The 24,808-nt window shown below is 46.2% G+C and overlaps 1 protein-coding gene across 2 annotated transcripts in view; it reads right to left on the minus strand.

Moving 5' to 3' along the window:
* The window catches only part of tp53inp2b (tumor protein p53 inducible nuclear protein 2b), a 47,215-nt gene that overhangs the window by 11,624 nt on the left and 10,783 nt on the right, over positions 1 to 24,808 (minus strand). For both annotated transcript variants that reach the window (XM_078236786.1, XM_078236785.1), the window contains exon 2: positions 12,757 to 13,050. In XM_078236786.1, coding sequence (XP_078092912.1) covers positions 12,757 to 12,874 — 118 coding nt within the window. In that variant the 5' untranslated portion in view covers positions 12,875 to 13,050. The remainder of the gene's footprint in view (positions 1 to 12,756; positions 13,051 to 24,808) is intronic.

Here is a 24,808-nt window from a genome sequence, read left to right on the forward strand (position 1 = left end):
CTTAAAGATACAGACAATGTGAGTGGAGGGGGCATTAAGTACAGGTTAAAGAGATGTGTATTGTCTCCAGACAGGACAGCCAGTGAGATTCTGCAAGTCCAGGAGGCAAGCTGTGGGGTTACTGATAGTGTGACATAAACCCAAGATCCCGGTTTAGGCCGTCCTCATGTGTGCGGAACTTGGCTATCAGTTTCTGCTCAGCGACTCTGCGCTGTCGTGTGTCGTGAAGGCCACCTTGGAGAACGCTTACCCGAAGATCAGAGGCTGAATCAGAGGCAGATATCCACTCCATCTGACGAAGGAGCAGCGCTCCGAAAGCTAATGGCATTTGCTACCAAATAAACCTGTTGGACTTTAACCTGGTGTTGTTAAAACTCTTACTGTGTTTACCCCAGTCCAACGCCGGCATCTCCACATCAGCATTTATTGCCCATCCCTAGTTGCCCGAGGGCAGTTGAGAGTCAACCACATTGCTGTGGCTCTGGAGTCACATGTAGGCCAGACCGGGTAAGGACGGTAGATTTCCTTCCCTAAAAGGACATTAGTGAACCAGATGGGTTTTTCCGACAATTGACAATGGTTTCATGGTCATCATTAGATTCTTAATTCCAGATTGTTTTTTATATATTTGAATTGAAATTCCGCCACCTGCCTTGACGGGATTTGAACCCAGAACAGTGTCAGAATTGTAAAGTCATCCCTGAAAAAGAATGGGGATATTCAACCAGTGCTCGAGTTGTAGATCCTCGTCCATGCAGAGTGGATTAGCTCCACGTGAGCTGCTCATGAGAAGAAGGTCGAGAGGGCTAGAATATAGAGCAGGGATGTACTTCTGAGGCTGTATAAGGCTCTGGTCAGACCACATCGGAATATTGTGAGCAGTTTTGAGGCCCGTATCTTAGGAAGGATGTACTGGCCTTGGATAGGGACCAGAGGAGGTTCACAAGAATGATCCCTGGAATGAAGAGCTTGTCGTATGAGGAACGGTTGAGGACTCTGCATCTGTACTCATTGGAGTTTAGTATGATGAGGGGGGAATCTTATTGAAACTTGAAGATACTGCGAGGCCTGGATAGAGTGGAAGTGGAGAGGATGTTTCCACTAATAGGAAAAACTAGAACCAGAGGGAACACAACCTCAGGCTAAAGGGACGATCCTTTAAAACAGAGATGGGGAAGAATTTCTTCAGCCAGAGAGTGGTGAATCTGTTGAATTCTTTGCCGCAGAAGGCTGTGGAAGCCAGGCCATTGAGTGTCTTTAAGACAGAGATAGATAGGTTCTTGATTAATAAGGGGGATCAGGGTTATGGGGATGAGAAACATATCAGCCATGATTGAATGGCAGAGCAGACTCAATGGGCCGAGTGGCCTAATTCCGCTCCCATGTCTTATGGTCTAAGGTTGTGGACACTGGTTCCAACTCTTCTACACACGTTGATGCCATTGGCCAAAGACACAGGGCAGGACTTCACAGCCATGCCTGCCCAAAACCGGAAATTTCCCTCAGGAGGTCAACAGACCTTTAAACGGTCGCAGAATTTTCCATCCCACCCACGACAATTCCCGCAACGGGTGGGAGTAGACAATTTACCTCATAGATTTGGAGAAAATATGAGAAAAAAAAAGAGGAAACTTACCAAAGTAAACGGATGAAACAATACCATACAGAGCGAGAAAGTGATCAGATCGTTGACAGGAAAAATTGGGTTTGGATCAGAAATCAATGGGGATTTGGAGAAATCACCACAACGGAGATCTTACGTGGTCCAGATGTAAAGGACACAGCAAGAAACAGAGCAGCTTTGATCTCCATCAGGCAACAGAAAGAAAATAAGTGACACGAGAGATGGAAATCAGGAGGAAAGGAAAGATGACAGGTGATCCCGAACCCTCTGCTAGTTTGAATTCTGTTCCACAGCATCCAAAGGGAGAACAGGAATGTCTTACTCCCTACAAATGAGGGGAGAGCGAGGTACAGTAGATTAATAAAGGTACCACAACACTTATCAGGGTAGGAGAAGTTGAGAAGCTCAAAAAAAAAACCAGGAGAGAGAAGAGAGAACACGAAACACCAGAGAGAGAGAAGGAAAACAAACGATAACTAAAAAGAGCAGAAGAGGCTACAGTAGCACAGTGGTTAGCACTGCTGCCTCACAGCACCAGGGACCCAGGTTCAATTCCCAGCTTGGGTCACTGTCTGTGCAGAGTCTGCACGTTCTCCCCGTGTCTGCGTGGGTTTCCTCCGGGTGCTCCGGTTTCCTCCCACAGTCTAAAAGACGTGCTGGTTAGGTGCATTGGCCATGCTAAATCCTCCCTCAGTGTACCCGAACAGGGTGGCGACTAGGGGATTTTCACAGTAACTTCATTGCAGTGCTAATGTAAGCCTACTTGTGACAAATACATAAATATATAAAATATAATAATTCCTACAGGACTTCAAAAACACTGAAATGTTCAGAACGGCTAGACTGAAGAACTGGGTTTCCAGAAACGTCGAGTCTGAACAGAGACTTTGGGGGAAAGATGAAATGTAATGGAGTATGTTGGACCAAGTCTCATAAAGGGGTTAATTGTAATAGTCTGAGATCATAGAATCCTTGCAGTGCAGAAGGAGGCCATTCGGCCCATCGAGCCTGCACCGACCACAATCCCACCCAGACCTCATCCCCATAACCCCATGCATTTACCCTAGCTAGTCCCCCTGACGCTAAGGGGCAATTTAGCATGGCCAATCAACCGAACCCGCACATCTTTAAACTGTGGGAGGAAACCAGAGCACCCGGAGGAAACCCACGCAGACACGGGGAGAACGTGCAAACTCCACACAGACAGTGACTCAAGCCAGGATTCGAACCTGGGACCCTGGCGCTGAGAGAGTCAGCAGTCCTAACTACTGTGTCACCGTGCCATGATGTCAAAGAAGGAATTGACATATACTCGTGATCGGAGAGAGTCAGGAGAAAGCAGCCTGGAAAGAAGCTAGGGTAAATATGTCACAATAAAGTTAGAGTGCTTGCAACCAGCACTCTTTGGGGGTTACTGAAACGACTCCAATCCAACAGCACAATAATATACTTGTGTCTGGTTCCCAGGTATGCTGAGGCACTTGTACAGACCACACACGGAGAGTGCTAGAGTATTTCTGTGCATGTTGGATTATTTAAAGCTAATCTTCAGGAGGGTATTATGTTCCAAGAGGTTTATTCTCATATATTTCAAAGAAAAAAAAAAGGGCTCCTTGCCAAATTTGACATGGGATTATTTATATCAAAAAGGTTCATCATTCCTGCTGGTTTGCACCCCCCTCCCCCCCCAGTACTAATCCCCTAGTTAAGTTTGTGCATTCAACAGCAACACTGAAGTTATTTAAGAGTAGATAAATAGATATTTGACAGCCATTTACTCATACAGTGAGATCTTACAAACATCAAATGACTAGTGATAGAGCCCTGGTTTGAGGGGGGAAGAGAAGGGTTTGTTGGCCAGCGTGACAGGGGCATTCCCAACTGCTCTGCAAATACACATGGGATTTTTGATATTATTTCATGGGATGTGGGCATCGCTGGCAAGGCCAACATTTGTTGCCCATTCCTAATTGCCCCTTGAACTGAGTGGCAGTTAAAGTCAACCAATAGGAGTCTGGGATCACATGTAGGCCAGACCAGGTGAGGACGGCAGATTTCCTTCCCTGAAGGACATTAGTGAATCAGATGGGTTTTTTTTTTAAAAAAAAAAGACAATGGTTTCATGGTCATCATTAAACTTATAATTCCAGGTTTTTAAAAAAAATCAAATTTCACCATCTGCTGTGGTCCCCAAAGCGTTAACCCTGGGTCTCTGGATTACAAGTCCAGTGACAATATCACCAGGCCACCTTCTTCCCTTTGATATCCAGGAGAGGAAGATAGATATTTGTAATGGGAGCTTAAATGTCTCATCTGAGAATGGCTGGGTAATCCAAACTGGCCTTTTGATTTGACAACAACAGATAAACCTCTACATTTGCAAGATTATTCTGGGTATCACAGTGGTTGGCACTGCTGCCTCACAGTGCCAGGAACCCAGGTTCAATTCCAGCCTCGGGTGACAGTCTGTGTGCCTGCGTGGGTTTCTTCCGGGCGCTCCGGTTTCCTCCCACAGCCCAAAGATGTGCAGGGTAGGTGGATTGGCCGTGCTAAATTGCCCCTTACTGTCAGGGTGACAAGCAGGGTAAATATATGGGGTTACGGGGATTGGGGGGGGGGGGGGGGGGGTGGGGGAGGGTGAAATAGGACCTGGGTGAGATTGTTATCGGTGCAGGTTCAATGGGCCAAATGGCCTCTTCCTGCAGTGTGGGGATTTGATGATCTTCTATACACCCAGGGCAATGGGGGAAGAAAGGAAATTAATTGCTGGGCTCTGGGGAAAGAACAGGGAAGTAGGACTAATTGGTAGCTCGGTACAGGCACATTGGGCCAAAGGATCCCTTCCCGCATTGCATGAATTGATGTTTTGTGAAGCTGGCACTATTCCTCCCAGGCTCACTTGCTTGCAGCTGGAAACAATGACCTCAACAAGTGGTATTAGTATGCATACTAATGACCTTAGGGGACAGTTGCAGATTGTTCCAAACTGTTTGTTCTGAAGCACAAAACTAGAAGAAAAACAACACCGCAGGAATGCCTAATCAAAGTGGCAAGTTTAAACAGGCAGTGCAATGATGAAAAGGCAGCGATAGCTCACATTCACGACTCCCCACACGGCAGAATCCAATGTCCTGAGGCTGAATCAGGGGAAGGGCAAAAATGTTTGAGAATCTCCCAAGATAAATAAATAGCGATGCCATTATCACAGGTGATACCGGGCAGGGACAAAGTGGAAAAGTCTGCTTCAGCCCAATGCGTTTGGTTTACCCAATATGGATACAGGGAGCCTCTCCATGTTACGTACAATATTGACTTGGATACAGGCTCTCCCACTTATAGGTCACACCCACCCGCTGTTTCCTTCTGCTTTAGCAGTCTCTTTGCAGTTGATGGGGGACTTACCAATAGCACATTTAACACAATTAATTATTATTGGGGAAAAGGCAGGAGAATGGGGATGAGAAAAATATCAGCCATGATTGAATGGCGGAGCAGACTCGATGGGCCGAGTGGCCTAATTCTGCTCCTCTGTTTTATGGTCTTAAATGACCCAAGCCACCCCACAGGAGTAAAATGTCATCACGCTGTACACCAAGGCAGATCACCAAACCTTTGGGGGGAATTTTACCGTCCCGCCCGCCACGGGAATTGTAGCGGGTGGAGGAGAAGGAACCATGCAAAGGTCCGTTGACCTCAGGTGAGATTTTCCAGTTTTGGGGCGAGCGTGGCCGGAAAATCCCACCCTTGGTCTCAAGGGATAGGTTTTAAGGAACATCCTAAAAAGATGGAGAGAAGGGTAGAGAGACTGAGAAGTTCCAGTGCTTAGGGCCTAGGCAGCTGAAGGCAAAGCCACCATTGCTGGAACAATTATTTGATTTATTATTGTCACATGTATTAGTATACAGTGAAAAGTATTGTTTCTTGCACGCTCTACAGACAAAGCATACCATTCATAGAGAAGGAAAGGAGAGAGAGCAGGATGTAGTGTTACAGTCATAGCTAGGGTGTAGAGAAAGATCAACTTAATGCAAGGTAGGTCCATTCAGAAGTCTGATGGCAGCAGGGAAGAAGCTGTTCTTGAGTCGGTTGGTACGTGACCTCAGACTTTTGTATCTTTTTCCCGACAGAAGGTGGAAGAGAGAACGTTTGGGGTGCGTGTGGTCCTTGATTATGTTGGCTGCTTTGCTGAGGCAGTGGGAAGTGTAGACAGAGTCAATGGATGGGAGGCTGGTTTGCGTGATGGATTGGGCGACATTCATCGGCACTCCAAAAATTCTTTCATACACATATTTATACGTGATGAATTTGGAGGGTTACAGAGATAGGGCTGGAGAATGGGGCTAGCTGGGTAGCTCTTTCGTGAGTCGGTGCAGACACGATTGGCCGAATGGCCTCCTCCTGTGCTGTAAATTTCAAACATTCTAGGACGTGGGTATCGCCGGATAGGCCTGCATTTATCACCTATCCCTAATTGCCCTTGAGAAGGTGGTGGCGAGCTGCCTTCTTGAACTGTTGCAGTCCATGTGATGTAGGTACACCCATGGTGCTGTAAGGGAAGGAGTTCCAGGATTTTGACCCTGTGTAGGAACGGTGATATAGTTCCAAGTTGGGATGGTATGTGGCTTGGAGGGGAACTTGCAGGTGTTGGTGTTCCCATGTATCTGCTGCCTTTGGATTTCCTGGAGATACCAGGTTTGGAAGAGCTGGCAGAGAAGCCTTAGTAAGCTGCTGTATCTGGTCAATGAGTTGGATGTGGCACTGCTGCCAGTGTCGTTGGTGGAGGAAGTGAATGTTGAAGGTAGTGGATGAGGTGCCAGTCAAGTGGGCTGATTTGTCCTGGATGGGGTCAGGTTTCTTGAGTGTTGTTGGAGCTGCGCTCAACTTGACAAGTGGAGAGTTATCCAAGACACTCCTGACTTGTGCATTATAGATGACGTTGGACTGGCTTTGGGGAGTCAGGAAGTGAGTCACTCAAAGCAGAATTCCCAGCCTCTGACCTGCTCCTGTAGACACATTATTTATACAGTTGGTCCAGTTGATTGATCAGTTAAATATTGATCAGTTTATAGTTAATGGTAACCCCTAGGATGTTGATAGTGGTGGATTCAATGATGGCAATGCCATCGAATATCATGGGGAGACAGCTGGATTCTCTCGTTAGAGTTGGTCATTGCTTAGCACCTCTGTGGCACAAGCGTAGCTTGCCACTTATCAGCCCAAGCCTGGATATTGTCCAGGACTTGTCGCATATGGATACATACTGCTTCAGTATCTGAGTCGTCACTAATGGTGCAATCAATCATCCATCAGCAAATATCCCCAGTTCTGACCTGAAGATGGAGGGAAGGTCATTGATAAAGATGGTTGACCCTCGGACATTCCTCTGAGAAACTCTTGCAGTGATAAACTGGATAAACTGGGCTTGTTCTCCCTGGAAAGACGGAGAATGAGGGGAGCCCTAATAGAGGTGTACAAAATTATGAAGGGTATAGATAGGGTGAACAGTGGGAAGCTTTATCCCAGGTCAGAGGTGACGATCACGAGGGGTCACGGGCTCAAGGTGAGAGGGGCGAGGTATAACTCAGATCAGAGGGATGTTTTTTTACACAGAGGGTGGTGGGGGCCTGGAATGCGCTGCCAAGTAGGGTGGTGGAGGCAGACACGCTGGCATCGTTTAAGACTTACCTGGATAGTCACATGAGCAGTCTGGGAATGGAGGGATACAAACAAATGGTCTAGTTGGACCAATGAGCGGCACAGGCTTGGAGGGCCGAAGGGCCTGTTTCTTGTGCTATACTGTTCTTTGTTGTCCTGGATCTGAGATGGTAGACTTCCTGTGCTGGATAGGACTACAACCACTTACTTCAGTTTTGCTGGGGCTCCATGATGCCACACTTAGTCAAACACTGCCTTGATGTCAGCATTCAGCTCTCTTGTCTATGTTTGAACCAGGGCTATAACAAGGTCAGGAGCTGAGTGGTGTGTATGATAGGTATTTTTTTTAAAAAGTTTGCATGCTGCCACCAAAATAGGAAACCCTGATTAAAGGCAGGCCTGGCATGTCAGAGATCCTAAAACAGCTGCTAAATTCCTGGCATATGTTAACGAGGGGCCGAGGGCCTTAAGGGATGCCAAGCATGCATGTAAAATTGTGAATATAAAATGGGTGAGATGTATTTCAGTAGTTATTAGGGGCCACAAATTTGGTTGTTGGTGGGACGCTTTTTTCAAAAATTCATTCGTGGGACATGGGCGTCGCTGGCTGGGCCAGTATTTATTGCCCATCCCTGGTTGCCCTTGGAGGGCAGTTGAGAGTCAACCACATTGCTGTGGCTCTGGAGTCACATGTAGGCCAGACCATGTAAGGACGGCAGATTTCCTTCCCTAAAGGACATTAGTGAACCAGATGGGTTTTTCTGAAATGGTTTCATGGTCAATAGATTCTTAATTCCAGATTTTTTTTAAAAATTGAATTCAAATTCCATCATCTGCCGTGGCAGGATTCAAACTCAGATCCCCAGAACATTAGCTGAGTTTCCGGATTAATAGTCCAGCGATAATACCACTAGGCTATCGCCTGCTTGTAAAGCTGACACAACAAGGACCAAGCTTTACTCTACACAATGTTAGTCGTCTTCAGGAGCAGAAGCCACTCAATGCCCTGCTGGTCGATAAGTGTAACTCCAGGATGTCACCCTCAAACTTGAGCTGGGCAGGGGTGGGGGGCAAGATTTCTTTTTACATGCTCCATGGTAGTCAGAGTTTCTGCAGTTACAGCCTCTTGTAGATTGGCCATGTCCAGTCTGTATTCTATAGAGGGTTGTCCACATGCTCAGATTGAGATTGAAGCCTGGTTGTTGAGATGTTGGGTTGGAGTGTTTCTTTGAGATGGTGTTTTCTGCCCAAGCTCTCCTCCAGGTTTCATCATTATGGAGTTCGAGATGTTTGACTCACATCCGGGGGGGTTTCATAGAGACATGCTGGGGATGGGGGGTTGTCTTGAAGGTCTCTATGGAAGGGGAGGTCTAGGTTGCTGCTGATGGGAGTTATTTCTCAGCACATTGCTGAGTCACATCCAGAAGGAGCAATATTTGAGGGGACTGGTAACCACTGAATTGGAATTCCAGAGATTATCCTCATTACTGAATGAAGTTCCTCATTTTTGAATGAAGTTGTGTCAACAAGTTGGGTGTGACAATTGATGCACTATCAATCAAGCAAAGACTAGTTTGTATGCAAGAACAAATAGGCTTTTATTTGCAAGACTTGGAGCACACCCATGCCGATGAACTGGTCCAGACTGAGGCAGGGGGGTGGGGAGCAGTCACCTTTATACCTGGACCGGGGGCAGGGGGGAGGAAAAGAGGAGTCCCGGGCAGGGCCGGTAGGGACTTGTCCAGGCATGTCACACACACACAGGCAATAAGCTAACAGTGGTTTACCACAACAATACTCAGCTGTCAAAAAGACCAGAGCTATGGCAGAAATATGAAGCACGGTGGGTTTTTACACCCAGCTTGTGCTGGTGAGCTTGCAAACAATGTTCGACGTTAGAGGAAACCATTTACCAAAATGATGTGACCTCTAGGTTGAATCTTACCAAAGCTCCTGCTTTGTTGATGACTACAGGATTGGCATTGCGGTTTATAAAGATAAACACACAAGCACTTAATTCCCAAGACTGTGAAACTAAGGAAGACCACAAAGGATGTGCGGGTTAGGTTGATGGGCCATGCTAAATTGACCCTAGTGTCAGGCAGATTAGTAGGGGAGATGAGGGTTACGGGAATAGGGCCTGGGTGGGATTGTGGTCAGTACAGACTCAATGGGCCAAATGGCCTCCTTCTGTACTGTAGGGATTCTATGAATTCTAGGATGAATAGAATACGATCCTGGTTATATAGGGCAAGCTTTTGTTCAACTTTTCTTTGAGAGAAACTTTGTAGGACTTTTCCCTGGGCTGATGAAACGGGTTCACAAGAAAAAGCACAGGTCCAATTTCCAAATCAGTCAAGAGCTTCCTCCCCCAAATATAACCGAGTCAGCTCATTTCCACCAAGAATCTAACATCTGGCTGGGTGCTCACTGCTACGTACATCAAGAATGTTTGCAAATGTGAGATGAGATAAACTAGTGTTAAAAATGGTACAATGCTGCTTCATTTGAAAAGTTGACAGAAAGTGCAAAGCGAAGACAAATTGGTTTTGGGTCCTGAAGAAAGGTCGCAGCTGAAGGGGGCAAAGAGAGAAGTGGCCTATGCTGTAATCTAATTCAGATTTGTTCAACTCACCCAGTCCTATACCTGGTATGGTTCAAGGTCGTTCTTTCATGGCTGATGTAGAGATGCAGGCGTTGGACTGGGCTGGGCACAGCAAGTCGTTTCACAACATCAGGTTAAAGTCCAACAGGTTTATTTGGTATCAGGAGCTTTCGGAGCGCTGCTCCTTCATCAGGTGAGTGCAGCCACTCACCTGATGAAGGAGCAGCGCTCCGAAAGCTCATGATACCAAATAAACCTGTTGGACTTTAGCCTGGTGTTGTGAGACTTCTTACTGTTTCATGACTGATGCAACCATAAAAGCTCCTTTGGTTTGACTAACAAGCAGGGTTGATGAAAGGAATAGTCAGTGGTTTGATTGGTATGCAAAACTTGCAAACTAGGACTTACCTCCTCCTGCATGACCAATTTAATGGGCACCCCAATTCCTATCTTTGCCAGTTAGTGGAGTTATTAGGCAAAGTGAGTGCATTATAGTTCACTCAGGGTGTGATGACATGCATTTGCATATGTTGTAATACGAAGCGGTGGATAGTGATGCAGAGGTCCCAACACTCTTTCCATTATGTGGCTGATCAGGAATTTCTTCCACTCTTACCGCCTGGCTATTGCCATGTGCTGGAATCATTTGCAATTTGATACTCTACCTGTTTGGCTGCTGTATGAAATGTACCTCCCTTGGCCCTGGGGTGGGACTTGAACCCAGACTTATTAGAATCATAGAATCCTACAGTGCAGAAGGAGACCATTCGGCCCATCGAGCCTCCACTGACCACAATCCCACCCAGGTCCTATCCCCATAACCCCATGCATTTACCCTAGCTAGTCCCCCTGGCACTAAGGGGCAATTTAGCATGGCCACTCAATGCAGCTAACCAGCACCTCTTTCAGACTGTGGGAGGAAACAGGAGCGCCCGGAGGAAACTCACGCAGATATGAGGAGAACGTGCAGCCTCCGTATAAACAGTGACCCAAGCCGGGACTCGAACCCGGGTCCCTGGGACTATGAGGCAGCAGTGCTAACCACTGTGCCACCTCAGGGGCAAGGGTGCTACCCAGTGCGCCACAGAACTTCCAGATAGAGGTGGTAATGGAAGAGAATCGTTTTTTTAAAAAAACAGTTCAAATAACATCGGATCACAGCGTTAACAAGATCTCGGATTTTTTATGCCCTTGGTCCAATATTTGAAAGTGAAAAAAGTGATCCCAAAAAAAGCCCCCAAAAATCACCAAAGCAAAATACCGCAGATGCTGAAAATCTGAAATGAAAACAGAAGATGCTGAAAATCCTCATCAGTTCAGGCAGCGACTGTGGTGAGAGAAAGCAGTAACATTTCAGGATGGTTCGGATGTAATGTCACAGCCCTGAGACTTAATTCTGTTTTTCTCTCTCCACAGTTTCTGATCCACCGAATATTTCCAGCAGTTTGTTTTTATTTGGGTGGCACAGTGGTTAGCACTGCTGCCTCACAGCGCCGGGGACCAGGGTTCGATTCCCGGCTTGGGTCACTGTCTGTGTGGAGTCTGCACGTTCTCCCCGTGTCTGCGTGGGTTTCTTCCCACATTCTGAAAGACGTGCTGGTTAGGGTGCATTGACATGGGCAGGCGCCGGAGTGTGGCGACCAGGGGAAATTCACAGTAACTTCACTGCAGTGTTAATGTAAGCCTTACTCGTGACTAATAAATAAATTTTAAGAAAAAAAATTATTTTGTTATATAGAATAAAGAATCACAGGCTTTGGAGAGAGTACAGAAAAGGTTTACCAGGATGTTGCCTGGTATGGAGGGTATTAGCTATGAGGAGAGATTGAATAAACTGGGATTATTCTCCCTGGAAAGACGGAGGCTGAGGGGGCGACCTGATAGGAGTTCATAAAATTATGAGGGGTATAGATAAGGTGAACAGTTGGAAGCTTTTTCCCAGGGCACAAGGTCAAGGTAATGTTGGGGGGGGGGGGGGGGGAGCGGGGAACACAGAGGGTGGTGGGGGCCCGGAATGCATTGCCAAGTGAGGTGGTTGAGGCAGATACGTTACCGACATTTAAAGACTTACCTGGATGGACACATGAACAGGCAGGGATTAGAGGGGTGCGGGCGGTTGTTCTGGATAGGACAACGTGATCAGTGCAGGCTTGGTGGGCCAAAGAGCCTGTTCCTGTGCTGTACTGTTCTTTGTTCGCTGAGGCACAGATATCCCAGACGGCATTGGACCAGAGATATCTTATAACTGAATGCACTTTTTTTTTTTTAAAAATGCTTTGCATTTTTTATTCAGTTGTGGGACATGGGCGTCGCTGGCTGGTCAGCATTTATTGCCCAATAGTTGCCCAAGGGCAGTTGAGAGTCAACCACATTGCCATAGCTCTGGAGTCACATGTAGGCCAGACCAGGTAAGGACGGCAGATTTCCTTCCCTAAAAAGGACATTAGTGAACCAGATGGAGTTTTTCCCAATCAGCAGATTCTTAATTCCAGATGTTTTTTATTGAATTCAAATTCCACCATCTGCCGCGGCGGGATTCGAACCTGCTCACACCTTTCTGAAAAAATTGCATCATCATTACCAAGGGCCTGACTGAAGTAGAATTAGTAGCGTTGACCTTTTAAGGACTCATCTAAAATTTCAGTTAGTGCTAAACAATTTTTGGTGTCAGGCTTTTCTATCAAAAGTATTGATTTGGAAGCAGTAAGTAAAAGAAGCTAAATATTCTACTTTACAAAGATATTAATTGGTCACTACTAGTTAGAAATTAATTCTGAAATGGTTCTAAGAGATTTCCAACAAGGACGTACGGTTAGCATAAAACAATAAGTTACACTTTAAGAGAAAGAAGTTAAGGGAGTTTCAAACTTACCTGGAAAGTCAACAATAAGCCAGCCATCATCCTCTTTTTCAGTCAAACTGGGATCAGGACCCTGGGTGCAGACCTCCTCTGTTTCCCCATAGAAAAGGCTGGTGAGTCGGTGGAACATGGTGGTCTGGCTGTGGCGTGGGCCTGCAATTTAGATGCACAGGCAGACAACCAGTTTCTTAGGGGGTGGCAAGAGGCTGGTGAGTGAACAGTGCACAAAGATCCCTCAGGCGACGTTCTGTTGAATGGGGACTAGAATGCAAAGTGTTGTCATAAAGGTTTTCATGCAGAGGCGGCCTAGAACAAAACATGAGAGAAATAAAAGTCACTACATCTCCCAGTCCTCAACCGCCCAAGAATGAGGATTCATCGTGCGCTACTATCCTTTCTTCAATCAGCTCAACACACAGTTGGAAAGGAAGTAACGGTGCTTCCAATTGTAGGGTTAAATATAGAATCTCTGCAGTGCAGAAGGAGGCCATTCAGCCCATCCAGCCTGCGCTGACAACAATCCCATCCAGGCCCCATCCCGACAACCCCGCACGTTTACCCTGCTAATCCCTCTAAACTACGCATCCTGGGACAGCAAGGGGCAATTTAGCACGGCCAATCCACCTAACCCGCACATCTTTGGAGTGTGGGAGGAAACCCACGCAGGCACGGGGAGAATGTGCAAACTCCACACAGACAGTGACCCAAACCCGGGAATTGAACCCAGGTCCCTGGAGCTGTGAGGCAGCAGTGCTAACCACTGTGCTACCGTGCCGCCCTCAAATATGGTCAATGAAAACCTCAGTTAACAAAATTAAACCAACACATGTGCACACTTCTGGGGAACATGATCAGGTTCAACATTGATTTGGATTGCCCATCCCCAGTTGCCAGAGAGCAGTTGAGAGTCAACCACATGGTTGTGGCTCTGGAGTCACATGTAGGCCAGACTGGGTAAGGATGGCAGATTTCCTTCCCTAAAGGACATTAGCGAACCAGATGAGTTTTTCCAACAATGGTTTCATGGTCATCAGTAGATTCTGGTTGGATGTATTGCTGGAGATTTAAATGTCCTCCTGCACAGCATTCCAGCTACTGAATACCGAACATATCAATTCTCACAGCATGCCAACTTCCCGCATTACTCGAAGGGCTGAATGGCCTCTTTCTGTGCTATATTAACTCTATGACTAATCAGGAAGCAAGCAAAGTCTTTATTAACCAATTGGAAGATTCCTGACCGGCAGTCAAACATCCTTTTCTCTTTATCCCCAACAGTTTTTGACAACTGATAAATTAAAACGTTTCAAGAAAAAAAAATTTGTTTTTAAAAAGTCATGATTCTTCTCCCAGGACTGTTCCCTACAGCATCCTGGAGATTAACGGATAGTTTTTGGAAACTCCAGGGCAATCCTGGAGGGTTGGCAACCCTAATATTGAGTGTCGCCATGGTTAAATAATCTCCCAACATGCAGTTTGATAAACGGCCAAGTAGTTAATGTACCAAGAATCCTTACCCTTGAAGGGGGAGCGGCACAGTGGCACAGTGGGTTAGCACTGCTGCCTCACAGCGCCAGGGACCTGGGTTCAATTCCAGCCTCGGGTCACTGTCTGTGTGGAGTTTGCACGTTCTCCCCGTGTCTGCGTGGGTTTCCTCCGGGTGCTCCCGGTTTCCTCCCACAGTCCAAAGATGTGCAGGTTAGGTTGATTGGCCACGCTAAATTGTCCCTTAGTGTCAGGGGATTAGCAGGGTAAATGGGTGGGATTGTGGTCGGTGTAGACTCGATGGGCCGAATGGCCTCCTTCTGCACTGTGGGGATTCTATGATTCTAAGTTGGGGGGCATGGGGAGGTTAGAAAAAAGAAAAAAAAATCCAACCCTTCAGGAGAGGAAGAATTTTATTTTAAAAAATGGATGCACTCTTGCATTTGAAGAAAAGAATTCAACATTCAATGGGCTGGAAGTGCACACTCTGGTTATAAAATGGGCTTTTCCTTTGGTGTCAACACTCAAATACCACTTTGTGTTGCAATAGATCACAAGGTTCCAACAGCAAGAACAGACATCAAGGCCAAGGGGCCAACAGCCAGTGTTTAGTCATTAAAGTTGACAATAATGTAGATACATTAGTGTAGTAATTTTGTGGTAACTGCAAGCTTCCAGAAGGTACATTTCAGTTCCAAGTATGCAATGATATTCCTCTCCGTTGAGTTATTACCCTGAGGAGTTTCCCAAGTTCTGGTACAGAGCGAAAATGTATTGCTTTGTCGAGAGAAAAGGTGGGGTGGGGGGGGTGCGGTTATAGGTATTGGGGAGGGGCGGGTGAAAGAGGGTGCAGTCAGAGAGCTGCTAGAAGTGCAAGCTTAGCTGCGTTTAATTTTTTTTTTGTTCTTTCATGGGTTTGGGTGCCACTGGCTGGGCCAGCATTTATTGCCCATCTCCAATCACCATTTAAGAATCAACCACGTTGCTGTGGGTCTGGAGTCACATGTGGGCCAGACCAGGTAAGGACAGCAGATTTCCAGATGGGTTTTTAAATGATGATCGACAATGATTTCATGATCATTAGACTCGATTCCAGATTTTTCTTTATCCAATTCAAATTTCACCATCCGCCGTGATGGGGTTCGAACTCGGGTCCCCAAAGCATTACCCTGGATCTCTGGAATACTAACAATACCGGTACGCCACTGCCTCCCCGCTCCCGGCTTCCACTTTAAACGCTGCCATGTTAATCAAAGTGGCACCTGAGACCGTAGACAAGGACCTTCTTCGTTTTTGGTTTAACCAGCAGTGGACTAGAGTTGGAGAGTACAAGCTCCAGATGGGCTGTAGGTATCCTTGCGTTGGTTTAGAACAATTAATGCCATGGTGCCAGTTTGCAGTGATATAAATGGAGGTCACCTGCCCAACATTAAAATATTCTGCAATGAGGTGATCATGTTGGCTTCATATTCTCAGGTGCGACTGTCCTTCACGATCTATGAACTATGAATATACATTTATAGCCAATTCAATTTCTTGACACATTTTTGTCATATCTTCTCAATGGGTTTAAGAGATTGAATATTTCTATCACATTCTCAAGATCCAGGCACCTCTTTATACCATAGAGAAACATCAAAACCCTACAGTGCAGAAGGGTGCCATTCGGCCCATTGAGTCTGCACCAACAACAATCCCACCCAGACCTTATCCCCGCTTAATTACCCTGCTAATCCCTCTAACCCATCACATCCTGGGACCCAAGGGTTAATTTAGCATGTCCAATCAACCTAACATCTTTGGACTCTGGGAGAAAACCCACGCAAACACAGGGAGAACGTGCAGACTCCACACAGACAGTAACCCAAGCCGGGAATCGAACCCAGGTCCCTGGAGCTGTGAGGCAGCAGTGCTAGCCACTGTGCCGCCTACATTAAATATTGCAACAACTACGTATAGGATTAGTGGTTATGTTCCTGGATGAGTAATCCCGAAGCCTGGACTAAGAGTTCGCATCGCACCAGAGCATGGTGAGAATTTAAGTTCAGCTTAAAAAAAAATCTGGTACAAGTTTAACCGTAAAAATCATTAAGATCCAAACTGGAAACAAAACCTGCCTTTCCTACTTTGTCTGGCCAATGTGTGGCAACACTGCATGCCAATGGCATTGAGTTTTCACTGCCCCCCGAAGTCTCCTTGTATCAAACTCGAGGCAATAAATATCAGCCTTGTCTGTGACTTCCACCTCCAGAGAATGAATTAAAAAGCATCTGCTGATCCTAGCACCATCATGGTCCGACCACAAACACAGCTAACTAATTAACTGTCCAAATAGCCATGAGCATAGCGAATGCACAAGTCAGGTAATAAACATCTGGCAGTAATTCAGAAAGAAAGTGATTTTGAATTAAATATAAGGCTTTTCACAATCATCAGCCAATGGCTTTATGGCCAATGAAGCACTTCTGATGTGTAGCCATTGCTGTAATGTGGGAAATGCGCACCTATTTGTGCACAGCAAGCTCCCACAGTCTGAAATGTGATCATGAGCAGAATATCTGTTTACGTGATGTTGATTGAGGGATAGATTTTGGCCAGAGAATTCCCCCGTTCTTCAAAATGGTACCACAGGATCTTTTATGCCCACAAGAAGGGGCCCTGTTTAATACATCCTTATTAGTATAGTGGTTAGTATCCACGCCTGTCATGCGGGACACCGGGGTTCAATTTCCCCACAGGCAGCTGAGAAATTACTCAGTTACGCTGGCAGGCGAGGTGTGCTGTTTGGGGCAGCACGATGGCACAGTGGTTAGCACTGCTGCCTCACAGCACCAGGGCCCCGGGGTCAATTCTGGCCTTGGGTCACTGTCTGTGTGGAGTTTGCACGTTCTCCTCGTGTCTGCGTGGGTTTCCTCCAGATGCTCCGGTTTCCCCCCCCCACAGTCCAAAGATGTTAGGTTGATTGGCCATGGTAAATTGACCCTTTGGGCGGCACGGTAGCACAGTGGTTAGCACTGCTGCTTCACTGCTCCAGGGACCTGGGTTCGATTCCCGGCTTGGGTTACTGTCTGTGTGGAGTTTGCACATTCTCCTCGTGTCTGCGTGGGTTTCCTCCGGGTGCTCCGGTTTCCTCCCACAGTCCAAAGATGTGCGGGTTAGGTTGATTGGCTATGCTAAAAAAAAAAATTGCCCCTTAGTGTTCTGGGATGCGTAGATGAGAGGGATTAGCGGGTAAAATATGAAGGGATATGGGGGTAGGGCCTGGGTGGGATTGTGGTCGGTGCAGACTCGATGGGCCGAATGGCCTCTTTCTGCACTGTAGGGTTTCTCCGAAATTAGTGTCAGGGGGGTTAGCAGGGTAAATACATGGGATTACAGGCATAGTGCCTGGGTAGGATAGTTGTCAGTGCAGGCTTGATGGGACAAATGGCCTCCTTCTGCACTGCAGGGACTCTTATGATTCTATTTCACCCAACTGTGCAGCATTCCATTTTTTACTTGAAAGCCAGCCTGGATTTTTATGCTGATGTCCTGGAATGAGATTTGAAACCAGAACCTTGAGACTCAAGGAGACAAGAATGCGACAACTAAGCCACACTGGAACTTAGCTCAGATCGTGCTCTGTAGAACTAGAACAGATTTCCACTCCATCTGACGAAGGAGCTGCGCTCCGAAAGCTAATGGCATTTGCTACCAAATAAACCTGTTGGACTTTAACCTGGTGTTGTTAAAACTCTTACTGTGTTCACCCCAGTCCATCGCCACATCAGAACTAGGACCTCCAGTTGCTAAATTGAACCTTTTTGTTCTTTATAGCTCATTTCCAATTACCTACACGAATTCAACTAAAAATAGGATAAGTGATGTGTTTTGGCTCCGACAGTACAGCTTCGATATCATTACAGTGCGTCAGCCTGTTAAATCAGCTTGCGAATCCTTCCACTACATCAGTCTACTCTCCAAGGAAAGAGAGTCAAGATACAAAACAACCACCGCAAACAGCTCTTATGGTCTATGATGTTGCCCAATTCCAAAATTGCAATATTTAACCTCAAATTGCTTTTACATTACTATAGTTGGGAGTGGGTATCGTTGCAGAGTGGAAGGAGAATGTTAATGAGTAATGATTCCCATGAGAGAGATGCAAGTTACAATCTTGAAAAGGTGTCCAGATACATTAGTTGGATGGCAGTGAATCACAAACTGGAATTTGATAGAAGGGTTCAGATAACATCAGCCTAGATTTCCTGTGCAGGTGCAAGGTCTCGGAAACTTGTGTGAAAGAGAAAGACTTGCCCCTTGTACCTTTCACAACCGCGTACGAGTATTACTAAAAAAAAGACAAATACAGTCGAAGCTTTTCACCTTGCACTCCTCAATTTGAAAGAGCACCCAAATAGCAAAACTGAACAATAATTTCAAGCCATCTTTTGTTGCTAATACTCAAGTCCCATTCCACCAAATTACTATTTGCAAGCATCAACTTTTAAGTTAAAAGCGTAGTTATGGTTATTGTGTAGGTGCAGGTTACTTGCTAGTCTCTAAAGGAATGTCCTGGGTCAGCTTTTAACAAGTCACACCATTTCTAAAGATGGGAAATGCTTCTCATCGGGAGATCACTCAGTGGCGGGGAGTGAAGGGAACGTGGTCTGCTCCTTTAGGCAATTTAGCATGGCCAATCCACTTAACCTGCACATCTTTGGACTGTGGGAGGAAACCCACGCAGACACAGGGAGGACGTGCAAACTCCACACAGACACAGAGACCCAAGGCTGGAATCGAACCTGGGTCCCTGGCACAGTGAGGCAGCAGTGCTAACCACTGTGCCGCCCGTAGTGTTTCCAGATCATGTTGTATGTCTTCGCCAACAGAAGGTGATGAAGCACTTTAACTCTGCAAATGAAGTTATTTTTATCTTGTTTGCAATGAGCAAGGACTATTAGCATCTTTTCTATCTTGGATGGGAAGGCTGCATATAGGAAGGCTGGATCCATGATGTCACATGTTTGTAGCCTTGAAACAAGAAGGTTTTAATCGAAAAGCAGGTTAGCAGACTTGTTAATAGTTGACTGCACTCTTGTAATGGAAAAAAGCCTCTGATGCCTCTCTGAAACTAGCCATAAGGCACTGCCAGAGAAACCCATTCTATCCGATGGAGGAAGCAACAGCTTCTACGATTCATCTGCCAGGAAGTGTGAGCAGTTAGGAAACAGCACGTTGGGAATCAAATGAACAAATCCACATCCAGCCTCAAGACATTGAAGTTCAAATATTCTGCAGTCTATTTTTCCTCAAGATATATCTGGAAGATCATTAGTGGTTTATGATCAACAGTACTGGTCCACAGGCATTGAGATAAAGAACTTATGCAAGCATTAATTGTATCCATTTAAGTTAGGGCAGCACAGTGGCACAGTGGCTAGCACTGCTGCCTCACAGCGCCAGGGACCCGGGTTCGATTCCCGGCTTGGGTCACTGTCTGTGTGGAGTCTGCACATTCTCCCCGTGCTTGCATAGGTTTCCTCCCACAGTCCGAAAGACGTGCTGGTTAGGAGAATTGGCCATGCTAAATTCCCCCCCGAACAGACAAAGACTCTCCAAAAGATCATCCCACCTGGGCCCGCCCCTTCAACTTCCCTGCCCCACGGCCAATCCACGTGTGGCGACTAAGGGATTTTCGCTAACTTCATTGCAGTGTTAATATAAGCTTACTTGTGACACTAATAAACAAACCTTTTTAAAAAAGCATTTTACTTGCCTTCAGAAGCTCCAGATAAGTCTGAATGTTACACACTGGGGTGGAAATAAGGACAGAGGCACTATTTACTACATCTTGTACAAAGGAATTTTGTTTCAGCACAGGCTGGTTCAAGACTCGGAACAAAAAAGAAATCCCATTATAAATGGCACTTTGTCTCACCATAAAGAGTTTCACATGCTGTTAAATCTGATTAAGAAAACTAATTCTTCCTGGAGAATGGGAGTGGTTGAATTTATACTAAACTTTGTGCAGCAGCGCCATGGTGACTATGACAAACATTAAAAGGTTAAACTCAAAGACATGACCCAAAATCAGTGCAAACAAAACTTGGAACTTTGTGCCTTACGAACTACATTTTTTTTCTAAATTGATATATTTTATAGTTTATTTATTAGCGCCACAAGTAGGCTTACATTAACACTGCAATGAAGTTACTGTGAAAATCCCCTAGTCGCCACATTCCGGCACCTGTTCGGTTACACTGAGGGAGAATTTAGCACGGCCCGCACATCTTTCAGACCGTGGGAGGAAACAACCGGAGCACCCGGAGGAAACCCTCGCAGACACGGGGAGAACGTGCAGACTCTGCACAGACAGTGACCCCCAAGTCGAGAATCGAACCCGGGTCCCTGACATTGAGGCAGCGGTGCTAACCACTGTGCCACCATTTGAGTCCCACTCCAGGGTTTAAACGCAAAATCAAGTTGACACTCCAGTGCAGTGCTGAGGGAGTGCCGCACTGTCAAAGGTGCCATCTTTCAGATAAAACGTTGAACCAAGTTTGTTTCCTTGGTTGAGCATCAAGAGATCTCAAGGATCTTGGCCTAGTAGGAAAGCTTCTTACAGTTAGTGCTGCAAGTAAAAACTTTACCCTTATGAAGCTTTACTGTACTTAATACCTTGTCTTAAGCGCAAAGCTAACTTGGAGTGAGAAAATACAAGGATTCTACCACGTACACAGAGTATGGAATTTCTGTAGCTCTTTGCGTACAATCCAGTTAGACCCAAATGCTACAACTCTGACAGACCCCATTTCAGTCACAAAATTGCCTATGAATGCAAGTGGAGGCCAACATAGTTTATAGAGAAGAATCTGAAACACTCTTTAAAACAAAGATGCTCAGAGAATATTCCTAGCATCACAAGTCCTGATTCCACTTTCCTGGAACTTCAGAAACTATAGGATTCTGTATCGCCTTCAAGGCTTCTAAAGCCAGAGTTAGACGTTACCCAATCATAAAATCCCTACAGCGCAGGAGGAGGCCATTCAGCCCATCGACTCTGCACCGACCACAATCCCACCCAGGCCCTATCCCTGCAACCCCCACATTAGTTACCCCGCTAATCCCCCTGACACTAGGATCAAATTAGCATGGCCCATCAATCTAACCCGCACATCTTTGGAGAAGGTGCAAACTCCACACGGACAGTGACCCGAGACTGGCGCTGCTTCCTCATTTCCTTCCTCTTTGTACGGGCCGTAGCGAAGGTTGTAAACCTTGATCTGGAGCTCAAGTAAAAGAGAAAATCCAAAAATGACTCATTGCACCAGTGGAAAGTTTTTTTTTTTAAAACTCACGTTCAGCTCCTAAAATAGCATCATCTGAAATCTCAGCCAACAAACAGCACGCTAACTGACGGAAGTATCTTGTTCCTTTCCACTCCTTTTTTAAAAATTAAGGGGTAGAGCATTACAGCCCTCTCATTCTTCCTTTTCATCGGTTTCATGCCTCTATCCACGCCACCCCCCCCCCCCCCTCTTCCACAATCAATCTTGAAGCTGTATCTTTTCTTTTTGCAGCCATCCCTTGTAGAGTGGTGTGACCCAGAGGATTAACAATTACCTTAGTTACGTGATCTGCTTACTGGATTAAAAATAGTTTGGTGCCACAGTATTCACTCTGCAAATATGATTCATGAATCAGGCCTTTTTGTAGCTAAAACAAACTACATCCTTGTTTATAATCAAAATGGAAAAAGGCGTAAGGAACTTGGCATATTTGATCACGTATAAAATATTAAACAAGTTATGGGTCTGTTACCCTTTCAGGGGTAAATTTATTGGGATGTTAAAGGATTAACAAATTCGGACTAATTTTCCGCCACATTCCTTACAGAGTCAAGGTTGAATCAGTGTGTGTGGAACATAAATCTTGCATTGTGATCTTACAAAGCTCAGAACAGATTCAACTTCCGAACTCAAGAAAGTTCCCGTTGCTAAGCTGTTATTTTTTTTTGTGGGGACTGGGTTTCCAATGCCAGGCATCAGGTGTGTTTGCCGGCAATTCTCCTCACCCAAGCCTCCCTTCTCTGACACTCCGTCCTGTCTCGCGCTCCTCCATCCACCCCGAGGCTAATGCACCAATTGCCAGGATTCACTCCTCTCTATATTTCTGGTGGGGGGGGTCTGAAGTGAGCAGGGATTGTCCAGTACATTAGCCGTCTGTCTCAGGTAGAGGCCGTGGAAAAGAAGAGAGAGAGCGAGAGAAATAAAGAAAGAGAGAGACAGAGACAGAGAGAGAGCGCGATGGAATTTTGTTTTTAAGTAAATGGGGATTGATGAAAGATGAAAAAGGGAAGAGTGGATGGCTATGAAAGAGAGAGATTGATGGAGAGTGAGGGCGGGGGGTGGGGTTGTGGGGAGTGAATCATCACAAAGAAACAAGTGTAGGGAAAGAAGGGGAGCGATACTGAGACTGCTGCTTTACACAGTAAAAAAAAAGTAAAGTAAAAGTAAAGTTTATTAGTCACAAGTCAGGCTGACATTAACACTGCAAAGAAGTTATTGTGAAAATCCCCTCGTCGCCACACTCCGGCGCCTGTTTGGGTACACTGAGGGAGAATTTAGCACGGCCAATGCACCTAACCAGCACGTCTTTCGGACTATGGGAGGAAACCGGAGCACCCGGAGGAAACCCACGCAGACACAGGGAGAACGTGCAGATTCCACACAGGCAGTGACCCAAGCTGGGAATTGAACCTGGGTCCCCCGTGCTGTGAGGCAACAGTGCTAACTGCGGTAAACCACTGTTAAGTTATTGCCTGTGTGTGTGTATGTGTGACATGCCTGGACACACCCCTGCCGGCCCTGCCTGAGACTCCTCCCCCCCCCGGGTATAAAGGTGACTGCTCCCAACCCCCCTGCTCAGTCGCCGGACCAGTTCATCAGCATGGGTGTGCTCCAAGTCTTTTGTGAATAAAAGCCTGTTTGTTCTTGCGGACTAACTAGTCGTCGCATAATTGATAGTGCATCACTAACCACTGTGCCAACGTGCTGCCCTCGGGAGAAGAGAGGGATACGGATCTCGTTGAAGCAAAGGTCTTTAGTTTAGAAAAGTGTCATGTGTCAGCGCAAGCTTGGTGCCTGTGCTGTCCTGTTCTTTGTTCTATTGCACAGAGGAGGGCAGACTGACATTCTCAATGCTCACTCTTCAAGTTCTCAACTCTGGTCCCAGATCAGTTTCTGTCTTGTTACTTCATTTTGGCAGCAGAGTGAGTGCCCCACCCTGCAGATGAGAATTTCTGTTATGGCAACAACAAAAAAAACAGGAGGCAAAGAGACTGGTCAGGAAGAGCAAGGTCAGGTTTGCTACCGGAACTGTATAAAGTGCGTACTCCACCTGCCACAGGTTTCTAAAGTTAATTCATTTATCACAAGTAGGCTGACATTAAACAACACAATGAAGTTACTGTGAAAATCGCCCCTAGTCACCGCACTCCGGCGCCTGTTCGGGTAACACTGAGGGAGAATTTAGCACGGCCAATGCATCCTAACCAGCACGTCTTTCAGACTGTGGGAGGAAACCGGAGCACCCGGAGGAAACCCCACGCAGACACAGGGAGAATGTGCAGACTCCACACAGACAGTGACCCAAGCCAGGAATCGAATCCGGGTCCCTGGCGCCGTGTGAGGCAGCAGTGCTAACCACTGTGCCACCCCCAATTCCACACACACGCACGTCAGATCATCCAGAAGTTTGATCAGGACACAGGCTCTGCAACTCAGCTGTCACGGTCTGAAATTCACTCAAAGCCATCCTGAATAAAGCGTTTACAACCTGTTTACACACGATTTAACTGGGATGACTGTGTCGTAGAAAAATGCTGGGCATTGATAGAAACAGCAATTACATCCTAAAAAGACATTCAACTTTTTTTTTTAAAAAAAGAGTGTAAACAGGAAAGGAAAATGAACTAAAAAGTCATGAATCATTTTCCCTGCCTTCAGCACAAACATTATTTTGTGAAATATTAAATGGGAAATTGCAGCAGAATTCCCACATTACAACAGGGAATACACATCAAAAGTAGTTCAATGGCTGTAAACCACTTTGAGACCCTCACAGGTGGTCATGAAAAGCTCTGTATGCTGTTAATGCAAAGTCATAGAATCCCTACAGTGCAGAAGGAGGCCATTCAACCCATCGAGTCTGCACCAATCACAATCCCACCCAGACACTATTCCCGTAACCCCTCATATTTACCCTGCTAATCTCCTGATACTAGGGTTAATTTAGCATGGCCAATCAACCTAACCCGCACATCTTTGGACTGTGGGAGGAAACCCGGAGGAAACCCACGCAGACACGGGGAGAACGTGCAACCTCCGCACAGTCAATGACCCGAGGCTGGAATTGAACCCGGGTCCCTGGCGCTGTGAGGCCAGTAAGAGTTTTAACAACACCAGGTTAAAGTCCAACAGGTTTATTTGGTAGCAAATACCATAAGCTTTCGGAGCGCTGCTCCTTCGTCAGATGGAGTGAAAATGTGCTCTCAAACAGGGCACAGAGACACAACATCAAGTTACAGAATACTGAT

Source organism: Mustelus asterias, chromosome 20 (assembly GCF_964213995.1).
Source record: "Mustelus asterias chromosome 20, sMusAst1.hap1.1, whole genome shotgun sequence".
Taxonomy (NCBI): domain Eukaryota; kingdom Metazoa; phylum Chordata; class Chondrichthyes; order Carcharhiniformes; family Triakidae; genus Mustelus; species Mustelus asterias.